We start from the raw sequence: 13,387 nt of genomic DNA on the forward strand, positions 1-13,387 counted from the left end.
AGATAGGGACACAGTTGGAGGTACAGACAGTACTGTATCTTAGGAAGTGTTGTTGTAAATTATTTAACAGCTGTATTCCAGTCATATTCACTAATCTCCATATGGCATTAATAGGCAACTAGATTCAGCTGCGGGCCGTTTTTTTTCGGGACGGATGGTCGGGGGTCCGGAACATATTGATAATAATTTGTACACTGCAAATAGACCACAACTAAGCCCAGATAGAGGTTGTATTTAAAAAAGAACAATCATTTCATACCTTAATAACATATGTCTCTTTTATTATTTGTGGGAGTAGTTAGGAACAGATTTTCAATTTTTTTTTTGTGGTAGCTAAATTCCTGATGATTTCTTTTATAACAACAGTTTTTTATAACAAATCTTTGGAAGGGGCAAAAGAGATCGCTTGCGGGATGGTTTTGGCCCAAGGGTTGCATATTGCACATACACAAGTGCATGCAAGCAAACACACTGGACCAGAGGCATAGGACCAGAGGCAGGGCAGGACAAGCATCACCTCACTGTTGCTAAGTGCCATAGCACTGTTTTGGTTTTGTGTTTTGGCAAAGAGAGACAAAGCTCGAGGATCTCAAGCTGAGAAACAAAGTGGGCTGCTCTAGCAAACTGGACGTTCACTTAATGTTAGATATTGAGCTAATATGTATGTGTCAACATTATTTGGAAAAAACAAATCATTTTTAACCACAGATGGAGAGTGTGTGTTTTCAATTGGAAGATGAATGAAAGGAATATAACTGTAACAGTAGCATATTCTACTGTATATGTTAGGGATGTCAAACTCCATGTGATTTGTGCAGACAGAAAAACACTTCTGAATGTGTGAGAGATCGAGAGGTACGCAAAGCATTTGAATGGGACCGCCTCTGTTTGTTGTCAGGGCAGCTGCTGCCGTTCGTTACTAGGCCACGCCGTGCTCCCTCCCTCCCGCTTGCGGCTTGTTATGTCTCCTTAGCAACACCGGCTCTTAATAAACACTTCATTGACCACGTTAGAAACAGCCGGGCCAACCTCGACTCCTTCCCCCTCTGTTTTAACACAGCGGACGGGATCCTCTCGCGGGAAACCGGTCGCTATTGTTCCTCGTTAGCAACGATGGTAGCAAGACACGAGACAGATAGTAACACTGTGTCCCATTTGACCCCTGTTGGCAGCTTGTGTCTTGGGTAGCAGTACTACCCAAATAAAAACACTACATGTACTTTAGTTGTGGGAATAGGGGTCTAGTTATGGGAATAGGGGTCTAGTTGTGGGAATAGGGGTCTAGTTGTGGGAATAGGTGTCTGCCCTTTTTTTTTTTACCAGAATGACCCTCACTCTCTGGCCTCTGCCTCTCATTCAAAAGGTCAATTGTGTCATCCGACAGGGGATCCATGCTGAGTGACAGAGAATGTACACAAACAGTGTGAAGCAATCCAGTGGAAGACAAATCGATGCTAACTGGATAAGGCTACTGCATTACCGCTTGTTTGGGTAATGGATTGTTTGGATAATTATGCTGTGACGCGTGTCATAGGGGCTATAGGTTACAGCTTCATAACAGTAAATAAATAAATAATAAATAATAAATAATAATAAATAATAACAGTAAATAAATAAATAATAAATAATAATAAATAATAACAGTAAATAACTACGCGGTGCATGAAGACCTACACGTTCTTGTGTCCACAACTGTCCTTCCAATGTCCAACTAAACATTCACAGGGTTTTAGGGATGGAGGTTTTGATGTATATTAAATCATGTTAATTTTATGCATGGAAATTATATTTAGATATGATTTATTTCCTATATAAAGAAAACAATATTTAGGGTTAGAAATCAATCCGGGGGATTGGAGTTTCACAGAGAGGGATTGCCCCAGTCTTAGACAGTCCTCTACAGCCACATCAAACACAAGAGGTTTAACCAAGTAATTACTAAATACCAATTAAGGAGCTTTTCTCCGCTAGCATCCAAAGCCAGTTCCAACATAGTATAGCCACAGGGGAAACATTCTCATCTTTTAACCACCCAAGTCTTGTAATATGTGTGTGTGTGTGTGTGTGTGTGTGAGTGTGTGTGTGTGTGTGTGTCTGTCTGTCTGTCTGTCTGTCTGTCTGTCTGTCTGTCTGTCTGTCTGTCTGTCTGTCTGTCTGTCTGTCTGTCTGTCTGTCTGAGTGTTTACATTGCTGATGTATGTAGCTATACTCGTGGTTCATAAACTTCATGTGATGCTGCACTTGCATTAGCTAAATGTATTCATACACAAGGTTGTTTTTTTTCCAGTGGTCAAGTTAATTAGGGAGCAAATTGTGTGTAAATGAGTCAGAACAAAGACAAACAGTTGTCGTTTCTATTTGAGGGACAAACCCTGTAAACCCAGTCTGAGAATGCAGAGAGCCGTGTCTGTCTGGCCTGCCAGTTTTTGCTATGTGGACATGTATGCTTAACCTGATTACACACATATCCATACCCCCCCCCCAAAAGAAAAAAAAGAAAATGTGAAACAGGTGCATCTCCTTGTCTTTCATTTGTACCCATCTGTCATGTCCTCCATTTTATTATTTCCCTCTCTTTCCCCTCTCTCTTCCTTTCCCTCTCTGAACAAGTCCGAGCTTGTGGAGAGAGCGGGGCCAGACACAAACTGGAGGAGTTTCTCTTTAACAGGAAACTTGAGACCACTGTTGACAGAGAACAGAACATGCAGCCAATACACTGCACTTAGGGCTGGCCAGGAATGAGTGCGTCTCATAAGGGTTTAGACACATTTAGACTGTGTGTGTGTGTGTGTGTGTGTGTGTGTGTGTGTGTTCATTCATGAGGAACTCTTTGTCTTTCCTTTTATGCACCACATTGGTGTTTCCAGCATACATTTCTGTGTGAATAAATAGTGTATGTATTTACATATAAACAACACTCACATATTTGGTTGTATCTATTCGTGAGATGGTTCTATCTTGTTAGAAGCTATCAGATTTCACCCTGCCGCCAGCCAGCCAACCAACACCCCCTCCCCCTACTCCTCTCTCTTTCCCTCTTTCCCTCTTCCTCCCTCTCAGGAAGCCCAACCCTGGAATTGATCCCACACTGGCATTTTTCCCAGGATACCCCTCCCCCGATCCCCTTTTTACCCCACCCCCACTCTGAAACCCCCCTTCCACTGCCCTCCCCCACCCCACCCTGTCCTCCTGTCCTCCACCAGTTCCCAAGATAAACAAAGACCTCAGTTTGTCTGGGCTCCAACGGGGGTCACATAACCATGAATGGAGGGGCCAAATTGAGGGGGCTCCTTCTCTCTTTTTATAAGAAAAGGAGGAATGGCAGAGTTGTTTTTGTGATGGCCCAAAGGGGGTTGGACATGGTTGTATTGTATACCTGCAAACTTTAGCTTTAAGTTGTGTCATGTAAAAAATAATTGAATCTCTATTTTATTTGTTTCAGCATTTTAAGGATTTGTGGTGCTAAGTATGAAATGTCAATTACCTTCCGAGATTGTGTCGGTAAGAAATGTGAGATGATAGACACATTCAGTAGGCTGTCACAGATCTATCCGAATGAGCCAGGAGATAAGGGCATGATTGTATGTGGTGTAACTGGTTTATCGCTGGTATTTCAATAACTCGACAGCTTGTGGGAGAGCATTCTCAGAATAGGGCTTTGACAATTCCAGCGCACAGTGCTGATTCAATTGAACAAGGAGCTTTGAAAATGAGAGGGATTTCTCCTTCTGTGTGTGTGTGTGTGTGTGTGTGTGTGTGCGCGCGCGATCTAGTAGTCAACCCCTCAGGCTAAGTAGTCACATGCTTTCATTCTCAAGGGTGTTTGTTAGAACAAGCTGCACAAGTGTCAGCTGAACTTTTTGTCTGTCAAACAAAGTTAAAGCTGAAAACATAGTGAACAAGTAAAGAGATGTGCAAATATTCATCAAAGCTGAAATAGTCAGATGGATAGCTTGATAAATAGATTATTGGCCTATTGTGTTTTGGCTTCATTAAGAAGATACAGTGGGGCAAAAAAGTATTTAGTCAGCCACCAATTGTGCAAGATCTCCCAATTAAAAGATGAGAGAGGCCTGTAATTTTCATCATAGGTACACTTCAACTATGACAGACAAAATGAGAAAAAAATTTATGAATTATGAATTTATTTGCAAATTATGGTGGAAAATAAGTATTTGGTCAATAACTGTTTGGGATCATTGTCATGCTGAAAGACCCAGCCACGTTTCATCTTCAATGCCCTTGCTGATGGAAGGAGGTTTTCACTCAAAATCTCACGATATATGGCCCCATTCATTCTTTCCTTTACATGGATCAGTCGTCCTGGTCCCTTTGCAGAAAAACAGCCCCAAAGCATGCTTCCACCCCCATGCTTCACAGTAGGTATGGTGTTCTTTGGATGCAACTCAGCATTCTTTGTCCTCCAAACACGACGAGTTGAGTTTTTACCAAAAAGTTATATTTTGGTTTCATCTGACCTTATGACATTCTCCCAATCTTCTTCTGGATCATCCAAATGCTCTCTAGCAAACTTCAGACGGGCCTGGACATGTACTGGCTTAAGCAGGGGGACACGTCTGGCACTGCAGGATTTGAGTCCCTGGCGGCATAGTGTGTTACTGATGGTAGGCTTTGTTACTTTGGTCCCAGCTCTCTGCAGGTCATTCACTAGGTCCCCCCATGTGGTTCTGGGATTTTTGCTCACCGTTCTTGTGATTATTTTGACCCCACGGGGTGAGATCTTGCGTGGAGCCCCAGATCGAGGGAGATTATCAGTGGTCTTGTATGTCTTCAATTTCCTAATTCAAACCAAGCTGCTTACCTATTGCAGATTCAGTCTTCACAGCCTGGTGCAGGTCTACAATTTTGTTCCTGGTGTCCTTTGACAGCTCTTTGGTCTTGGCCATAGTAGAGTTTGGAGTGTGACTGTTTGAGGTTGTGGACAGGTGTCTTTTATACTGATAACAAGTTCAAACAGGTGCCATTAATACAGGTAACGAGTGGAGGACAGAGGAGCCTCTTAAATAAGAAGTTACAGGTCTGTGAGAGCCAGAAATCTTGCTTATTTGTAGGTGACCAAATACTTATTTTCCACCATAATTTGCAAATAAATTCATAAAAAATCCTACAATGTGATTTTCTCGATTTTTTTTCTTCTAATTTTGTCTGTCATAGTTGAAGTGTACCTATGGTGAAAATTACAGGCCTCTCTCCTTTTTAGGTGGGAGAACTTGCACAATTGGTCGCTGACTAAATACTTTTTTGCCCGACTGTATATATATCGAATTAAGATGCACTCCTCCTTCTCTCCAACCCTTATATATTTTATGGTTCGACAGGATGGGGTGTTAAACCGTTCTCTCTACCTTAACTTGGCCTGACCTCAACCCCCTTGATGCCTCCACCCGTATCACCGATAGCAATCCTGTGACTGCCTCCCCTCTACCCAGCACATTCCAAATCCATCTGGCTCATACAGATAACCATTAACTTCTGATGTAAAAACCAGTCTCTATCACTCCTCAGATACTAGAGTATTACTTCTGATGTATCATGTCTCTAGTATAATAATGTTCCAAGTTTAACCCAGAATCTAACAGTCCCCCATTTGGAATATTTAACTCCATACTGTTCAACACTAGGAAATTACTTAATGAATTTTTTCTCATTTTGTCTGTCATAGTTGAAGTGCACCTATGATGAAAATTACAGGCCTCTTTCAGCTTTTTAAGTGGGAGAACTTGTACAATTGGTGGCTGACTAAATACTTTTTTGCCCCACTGTATATTCATCTTGTTGAGAGAATCTAGACTAGAGTTTGTTGGCTTTCCTCACTTCTTGGTGACAAAGGGGTTATTGTAGCATAACTTGTCTGGACATGTTTCAGGAGTGGTGATTGAGCTGTTTGGCTGCTGCTCTGGAGAGCTTTCAGATGAACTAGAGAGAAGTAGGCCACAGAGGGACAGTGACCTCTAACCTTACATGTCAGGGGTCAAAACACCTTGGTCAAAACCCATCTATCTTCTTATGGCATGGCTTATCTACAGGTAAGTTGCGAACATCAAGGAAACATGAGTAAATGAGGGATACAAAATACATAGAAGCAGGCGCTTACACACAGGTGTGGTTCCTGAATTAATTAAGCAATTGACATCCCATCATTCTTAGGGTTATGTATGAAAAAGCCTAGTTGCCCATTATTTTGATTACCCTGGCTAGAAGAAGAGATCTCTGTGACTTTGAAAGAGGGGTCTCAAAGGAGCAAAGGTGGTTTGAAGTGTGTGTGTTTGTCTCAGCCACTAGATCTCAACCCTAATGAACACTTACGGGAGATTCAGGAGCGGTGCCTGAGACAGTGTTTTCCACCACTATGAACAAAACACCAAATTATGGAACTTTTCGTGGAAGAATGGTGTCACATCCCTCCAATCGAGTTCCAGACACTCATAGAAGATATGCCAAGGCGCATTGAAGCTGTTCTGACGGCTTTTGGTGCTCCAACACCCTATTAAGACACTATGTTGGTGTTTCCTTTATGTTGGCAGTTACCTGTATGTTGTAGCCTGTAAATATTTGGTTACTTTGCAGTCAATATCGAAAGGGAAGTTAAAATACTTTGTTTGTTCAGTTACAGTATGTGTATATTTCTAGTACAAAGCCTTTGTAAAAGGAGGTATTACAGTACCATATATTTTCATAAATAATATGTTGGCTATTCTCATTGTAAGAATGTAGAGGGTACACTTTGTGCAGTCCTTTTTCACTGGCCCTCACACCCTAAAAGCTTGGTCACAGAGCCTGCGTGTTGGCATTGGGCCAACTGTGGCTTCAGCTTAGTATCTCAACGAGTACATTTAATCAAACCAATATTTCCCTTAAATTCCTCATGTTTAGCCTATACATTCCATTCTCTCTTTCTTTCTCACACCCACACACAGTGGCTCAGCAGGAAATGGTTTCGCAACTCACTTCTCTCCTCTCTCTCCCTTTCTCTCGCTCTGTCTTTTTTCCAGGAATCTGGAATTCTGGAAGAGGGGCCAACAGTTTCGGAGGGTGATGGGATGGACAGCTGCATGCGTTTAGCTCGGAAGGAGCCAGGCATCTACAGGGCCTTCAGAAAGTATTCACATCCCTTGATTTATTTCTGCATTTTGTTGTGTTACAGCCTGAATTGAACATTTATTAAATGTAGATTTTTGTTGTTGTCACTGACCGACACACAATACCCCATGATGTCAATGTGGAATTATGTTTTTCAACATTTTTACAAATGAATTCAAAATGAAAAGCTGAAACGTCTTGAGTCAATGAGTATTCAACCCTTTTGTTATGGCGAGCCAAAAATAAGTTCAGGAGTACAAATGTGCTTATCAAGTCACATAATAAGTTGCATGGATTCCCTCTGTGTGCAATAATAGTGATAATGTGATTTTTGAATGACTACCTCATTTCTGTACCCCACACATACAATTATCTGTAAGGTCCCTCAGTCAAGCACTGAATTTCAAACATAGATTCAACCACAAAGACCAGGGAGGTTTTCCATTGCAGCGCAAAGAAAGGTACCTATTTGTAAAAACAAAAAGACATTGAATATCCCTTTGAGCATGGTGAAGTTATTAATTAACCTTTGGATGGTGTATCAACACCCAGGCACTACAAAGATACAGGTGTCCTCCCTTACTCAGTTGCCAGAGAGGAAGGAAACTGGGCAGGGATTTCACCATGAGGCCAATGGAGACTTTAAAACAGTTACAGAGTTTAATGGCTGTGATAGGAGAATACTGAGGAGGGATGAACAACATTGTAGTTACTCCACAAATACTAATCTAAATGACAGAGTGAAAAGAAGGAAGCCTGTACAGAATAAAACATATTCCAAAACATGCATCCTGTTGGCAACAAAGCACTAAAGTAATACTGCAACAAATGTGGCAAAGCAATAAAAAATGTTGTCCTGAATATAAAGTGTGGGAGATTAATTCACCTTTCAGCAGGACAATAATGTAAAACACAAGGCCTAATAATACACTGGACTTGCTTCCCAAGAAGTCAGTCCTGAGTGGCCCGAGTCACAGTTTTGACTTAAATCTACTTGAAAATCTATGGCAAGACCTGAAAATGGTTGTTTAGCAATGATCAACAACCAACTCGAGCTTGAAGAATTTAGAAAAGAATAATGGGCAAATGTTGCACTATCTAGGTGTGGAAAGCTCTTAGAGACGTACCCAGAAAGACGAACAGCTGAAATTGCTGCCAAAAGTATTGACTCAGGGGTGTGAATACTTATGTAAATTAGATATTTCTGTATTTCATTTTCAATAAATGTACACACATTTCTAAAAGCATGTTTTCACCAAACAATATATTTGATCAATTTTGATATCAGGCTGTCAAGGGGTATGAATACTTTCTGAAGGCACTGTACTCTCATGTGTGCAGCCTTCCATCTGTCCCAATACTGGGAGTGGAGAGAGGATGGGCGCTTAGTAATTGCATCACATGCAGATTAGTCATGCAACATAAAACATGATCAGACAATAAAACCATTCCCACACCTGTAGAGATCCTTTAAACCCAGTCACTCTCCCCGTCCCTCTCTCTGTCTCTAACATGCATGCAAGCATGCATACACTTGCACTACTTTTCATGAGAATAAGGTGATACGTATAATACCTAACCCTGTCCATAAATTCCTACCATCTTATTAAGCAAATATAACCAAGCCAATGTATGCCTTTAGAAAAAGGACCACACATTATAAAACAAGCTCCCCTCCAGTGTTCTTCAAACCTAGCCATTGGGATCTACAGGGTGTGCAAGGTTTCGTTCCAACCCTGCAATAAGACCCGATTCAACTGATCAAGGGTTTGATGATAAGTTGAGTCCGGTGGGGTACAGTAGCAACTGGCTCTAATCAAATCCTGCACATCCTGTGCATCCCCAGGAACCAGGATTCAAGTACACTGCTCTCCTCCTCCATTTTCTCTCTCTCTGTTTGTGTTCTGCTGGTGAGAGCGCTTGTCCTGGGACCGTCGTGACCCACATTCTATGTGTCAGCCTGCCTAGCCGGGATCCAGCCGGCTTTAGCCGCGCCTTCTGCTGCATCTCCAGGGAGCGCCGGCTATTAATACCCAGCTGTGACCGTGTGAAGACATGTGGCCATGCAGGACACAGCAGGCTAAATCCCATTTAAGCCCACGCTGCATTGCCTGCATAGCCGCATTGGACCAATTTGGTGTTGGAAATATGTTCGGATGGTGCAAAGACATCCAAGGAATTACATTAGGGTTGTATACACTGAGTATACTTAACATTAGGAACGCCTTCCTAACATTGAGTTGCACTAACAGCCTCAATTTGTAGGTCATGGACTCTACGAGTCAAAAGCGTTCTGTCAAGTTGGCTGGATGTCCTTTGGGAGGTGGACCATTCTTTATACACACGGAATACTGTTGAGTGAAAAACGCAGCAGCGTTGTAGTTTTTGGCATGAACCGGTGCGCCTGGCACTTACTACCATACCCCGTTCAAAGGCACTTAAATCTTTTGTCTTGCCTATTCACCCTCTGAATGGCACATGACACAATCCATATCTCAATTGTCTCAAGGCTTAAACATCCTTCTTTTAACCTGTCTACTCCCCTTCGTCTACACTGACAGAAGTGGATTTAACAAGTGACATCAATAAGGGATCATAGCTTTCACCTGGATTCACCTGTTCAGTCTGTCATGGAAAGAGCATGTGTCCTTAATGTTTTGTATACATAGCATATGTATGTAGTATCAATTGCACGCCTACACCCTGTTTTTTTTATTTAGTACCATTTAGTAATAGTATTGAGATGTTACATGGATGTTGCACATTTTTAGACTGAGTCTGTTTACTTCCCCAAGTGTACAGTACTATAGTGGGTCTATGGAAACCGTTTTCCTGTAGATTGGTTTCTTGACTTTGGCTTCCCTATGAAAAGAAGGAGGTTGTTACCTCACTGACATAGAAGTGCAAATATGTGTTAAGGTTGAACAAGCAATGGCATGGTTTAGATAGTTCAAGTTGGTAAGAGAACGGTTCAGGTGACACTAGAATTACCAAATGTATAATTAGCCCGTAAGTCCATTAGGTTAAAAGCACCAGGTTATTGTAGCACAGCTCATAGTTTACCTATTAGCCTACATGTCGAACAGTACAAACTAGGGTTAGCTTCAACATAGCAGAGGCTAGAGTAGAAACCTGAGGCTGCATGGTGGACATGCCTGTAGGCACAATGAAAATGGTTCAGAGAGTAGGAAAAAGAAACTGGTTCGAGGCCTGACAAGTTTCCCGACTATCTGGAATGGTGAATGGGCTATAAATAATTCCTGAAAACAGTTCCTCTTTCCTCGTTGAGCAATAAAAAGTTGTGGAAGTTGCAAAATGATTGGACCAGAGAAACATGCTGGTTGTCACTGGCATGGCGTCTTCTGTACACAGCCACATGACGCAAAGCAACAGCTGCTCTATAATGGTTAAAAAAAAAAATTTAAAAAATTTACTGGTCTTTAGAAACATTAGGCCAAGATTAGCATTTAGCGTTAACACTATATTGTATTTGCTTGAAGAAAGAATATCCCTTTAACGGAGAACATAAGGTGTGATGATTAGAATTACTAAGTGTCATACCATACACCTATATTTTAATTTATCATTGCATTTATGCTGTGAAGTAAGCTACTGTGCAAATGGTGTCCTACTTACCACATCTGCCAACCACCCCTACCAGGTGACACCGTCGCAGCACTTAGTGCATTATGTACAAACCAACCCAATGAAAAAAAGGAGAGCAAAGAAAAGTGAATTGTTAAACAAAATGTTTTAATACGTGAGCATCACGCAATCATAATCCATGGCAGATACCAAAATACATAGATTCAGAATAGGACATGGGAAAACAGTATTTACAGGCACAATATTACAAATGTACAAGTCTTTATAAAACAAAGACGTTAGAAAACAGTGACTGACAGAGACGTCAGATGACGTCAGCATTGAGCGGTCACATTCAGTCCTGTAACATTACCCTTGTTAAGGATACATTTTAATAAATGATACTCAGCTTTTGGAATACCGTAGCTGACTTGTGTCGGAGCAGGTTACAGCGTTAACTGTCATAAGCCACTGGTTACTTTAGTATTACTCGTCTAAATGCCACCTTGCTCACATCCTTTCAACAGAAATTCCATTTAAATAGCTACAACAGTAGGCCTACTTTCATTGTGATCTTTTGGGGAATTCCAATTTACTACTGTCTTCCACGTTCCACCACGTGGGGTTAGAACTGCAAATGTCGATGAAACCTCCCGTTCTAATCCCTATTAAAATCCCCCAAGTAGGATATCAAAATCACAGTTTCAAAGTTTAAAAAGCAACAATTGCAGTACTCCAAGGGTTGAGGTTTTTGAGCATTTGATCACAACAGATTTGCCCAGAGTCACTGTCCTCTGCCTCGGAGTCAGGCTGCTCTCCCTCTTTGTTACTCAGGAGTCCAGAAAAACTGGAACCGAATATTGTTATCAAACTCGATACATTGCTAGTGTCCATTTCTTCAGTTTCCCCTTTATTCTCGTCGTTTGTAGAAGGTAGAGATGTGGAAGTTAGTTTCGTTCTTTTCGTTGGTGAGTCTGTGAGTTCAGAGTCATCGGCAGTCCGTTTCCTGTTAGTGTAAGCCTGGGGAGCTTTGGTCTCGTACGAATGTTTCTCCGCTGATTCACTGTTGTCCGTCTGGCAGTCTGTCGGCGTCTCCGTTTCCTCTTTTGGATCACTCGGAGAGGGAGCACTGATACAGTTGGATGAGATGGCAGTCACAACACTGGCGACCTCACAGGTCTGAGTAGCCTCCGGACTCTCTTCCGGGGTTTTGATGTCGCTACATCCTGAATCCGAAACTCCATTTTCGGCGCTGTCTTGCTCACCACTCGCTTGAGTTTCTACGTGGAGTCCCGCCGGGGATTCGACCACATCTCTGGGCTCCTGCTTGTCCACCGCCACTTCGCTTTGCTCGTCCGATTCAGACAGGCTCTCTGTCGAGCCGGGGACCAATTTGCCTTGTTTTGAAGCCATGTACTCCCCCTCACACCACTCTCTTGCTTGCTGGGCGCTCAGGCATATGCCGCCGTAGTAGTCACTCAGGTATACTTGCCGGGCACTCCGTAGAACGAGGGAGACCAGTAGATTTTTGTGTAGTTTGATACCACCACGTTGCACTCGGGAATTATAAATCTTCCCAAGTGAAATACTCATAATCCGATGCGCCTCAACTTTAAACTCCATGATTAAAAACTATTAGCTTGGTAAGCAAAAGCACCCACGGTCTTAATTGTGCTTCAGTCCACGTCGAAACAACTGGTTAGAAAGGTAATCCTAAAATCCCGGGTGTAAATGTAGACTATTCGAGTTTGTTTGTCCAGCTAACGACTGCACGCGATTCGCTTACAAATCGCACTGAATTCAACAGTGACGTAAATGTGTATATATATATATATATATATATATATTTTTTTTTTTAGAGACTGGCATTTGATGAATGCAAGATGTGTTTCATCGTTCTCCTGAGCAGAATCAAATTGGTGCATGGGTGAAGAAATTAAAGGCTTTCATTAAATTCTTACACCTTTCGCTTCAATCAACAGCTGAGCATTAAGAGGAATGGGGCTGCATCTATTTTTAACACAGCTTTATACCCTAACGTAACAACCAGGCCAGCCAATGAAAATACGTGTCGTCTTTACAATCACTACGAATACTGCCCCGCCAAATCCATATGGACCAATGGGCGTGCGCTAAAAAGATAAATCAGATTTAAATACAAACCTGAGAGAGTGTTTTAAAGGGATAAACGCATTTTTAAGCAGTTGGAAATAGCCTTGTAAAAATATATATAAAAGTGCACATAATAAAGTATAACACCCAAGACATAGGCTATAGCTTATTATATTGTAGGTTCTAATGTGATTTCACATTATGAATGAGCTTATTTGATCATTTTAGATTTAAAAAAAATACATTTTATCCATTTATTTGTGCTATTTTACATTAGTCCAAAATGTTTCTGATATTCATACTTGTAATATCAGAAATGTTTAGATTTCCCCTTACTGTTATCTCCCGAACCAAAATGTTAGTCTAGTCTTTTTGGTAGAACAACAACACTAATACATAAATACAGCTCTTTTCTGCTGCCATGCTGTGTCCCCTTTTAGAGTACGGTATATTTTCTATTTGATTGCTGACTTCCTGAGCTGATGTAATGCCTTGACTGTTTTCAGCCAGGTCACATGATGCTTTTGTGCCGTGTCCTGGCAAAGGCAAATTCTAGTGAATGAACAGTTAGGAGGGGGAGGGGTAGTGG

The 13,387-nt window shown here is 41.6% G+C and overlaps 1 protein-coding gene across 1 annotated transcript; it reads right to left on the reverse strand.

Moving 5' to 3' along the window:
• Window positions 1–10,833: 10,833 nt before the first annotated feature.
• Window positions 10,834–12,693, reverse strand: LOC110524093 (immediate early response gene 5 protein). Its single transcript, XM_021603424.3, has one exon. It carries the CDS (start codon window positions 12,307–12,309, stop codon window positions 11,398–11,400), a length of 912 nt encoding a protein of 303 aa, XP_021459099.2. The 5' UTR covers window positions 12,310–12,693; the 3' UTR covers window positions 10,834–11,397.
• Window positions 12,694–13,387: the final 694 nt, after the last annotated feature.

This window comes from Oncorhynchus mykiss, chromosome 5, assembly GCF_057628025.1.
Source record: "Oncorhynchus mykiss isolate SJ-2025 chromosome 5, ASM5762802v1, whole genome shotgun sequence".
NCBI lineage: Eukaryota > Metazoa > Chordata > Actinopteri > Salmoniformes > Salmonidae > Oncorhynchus > Oncorhynchus mykiss.

Coding starts and splice junctions, on each gene's coding strand:
- LOC110524093 (XM_021603424.3), bottom strand. CDS start 12,309: ATGGAGTTTAAAGTTGAGGCGCATCGGATTATGAGTATTTCACTTGGG.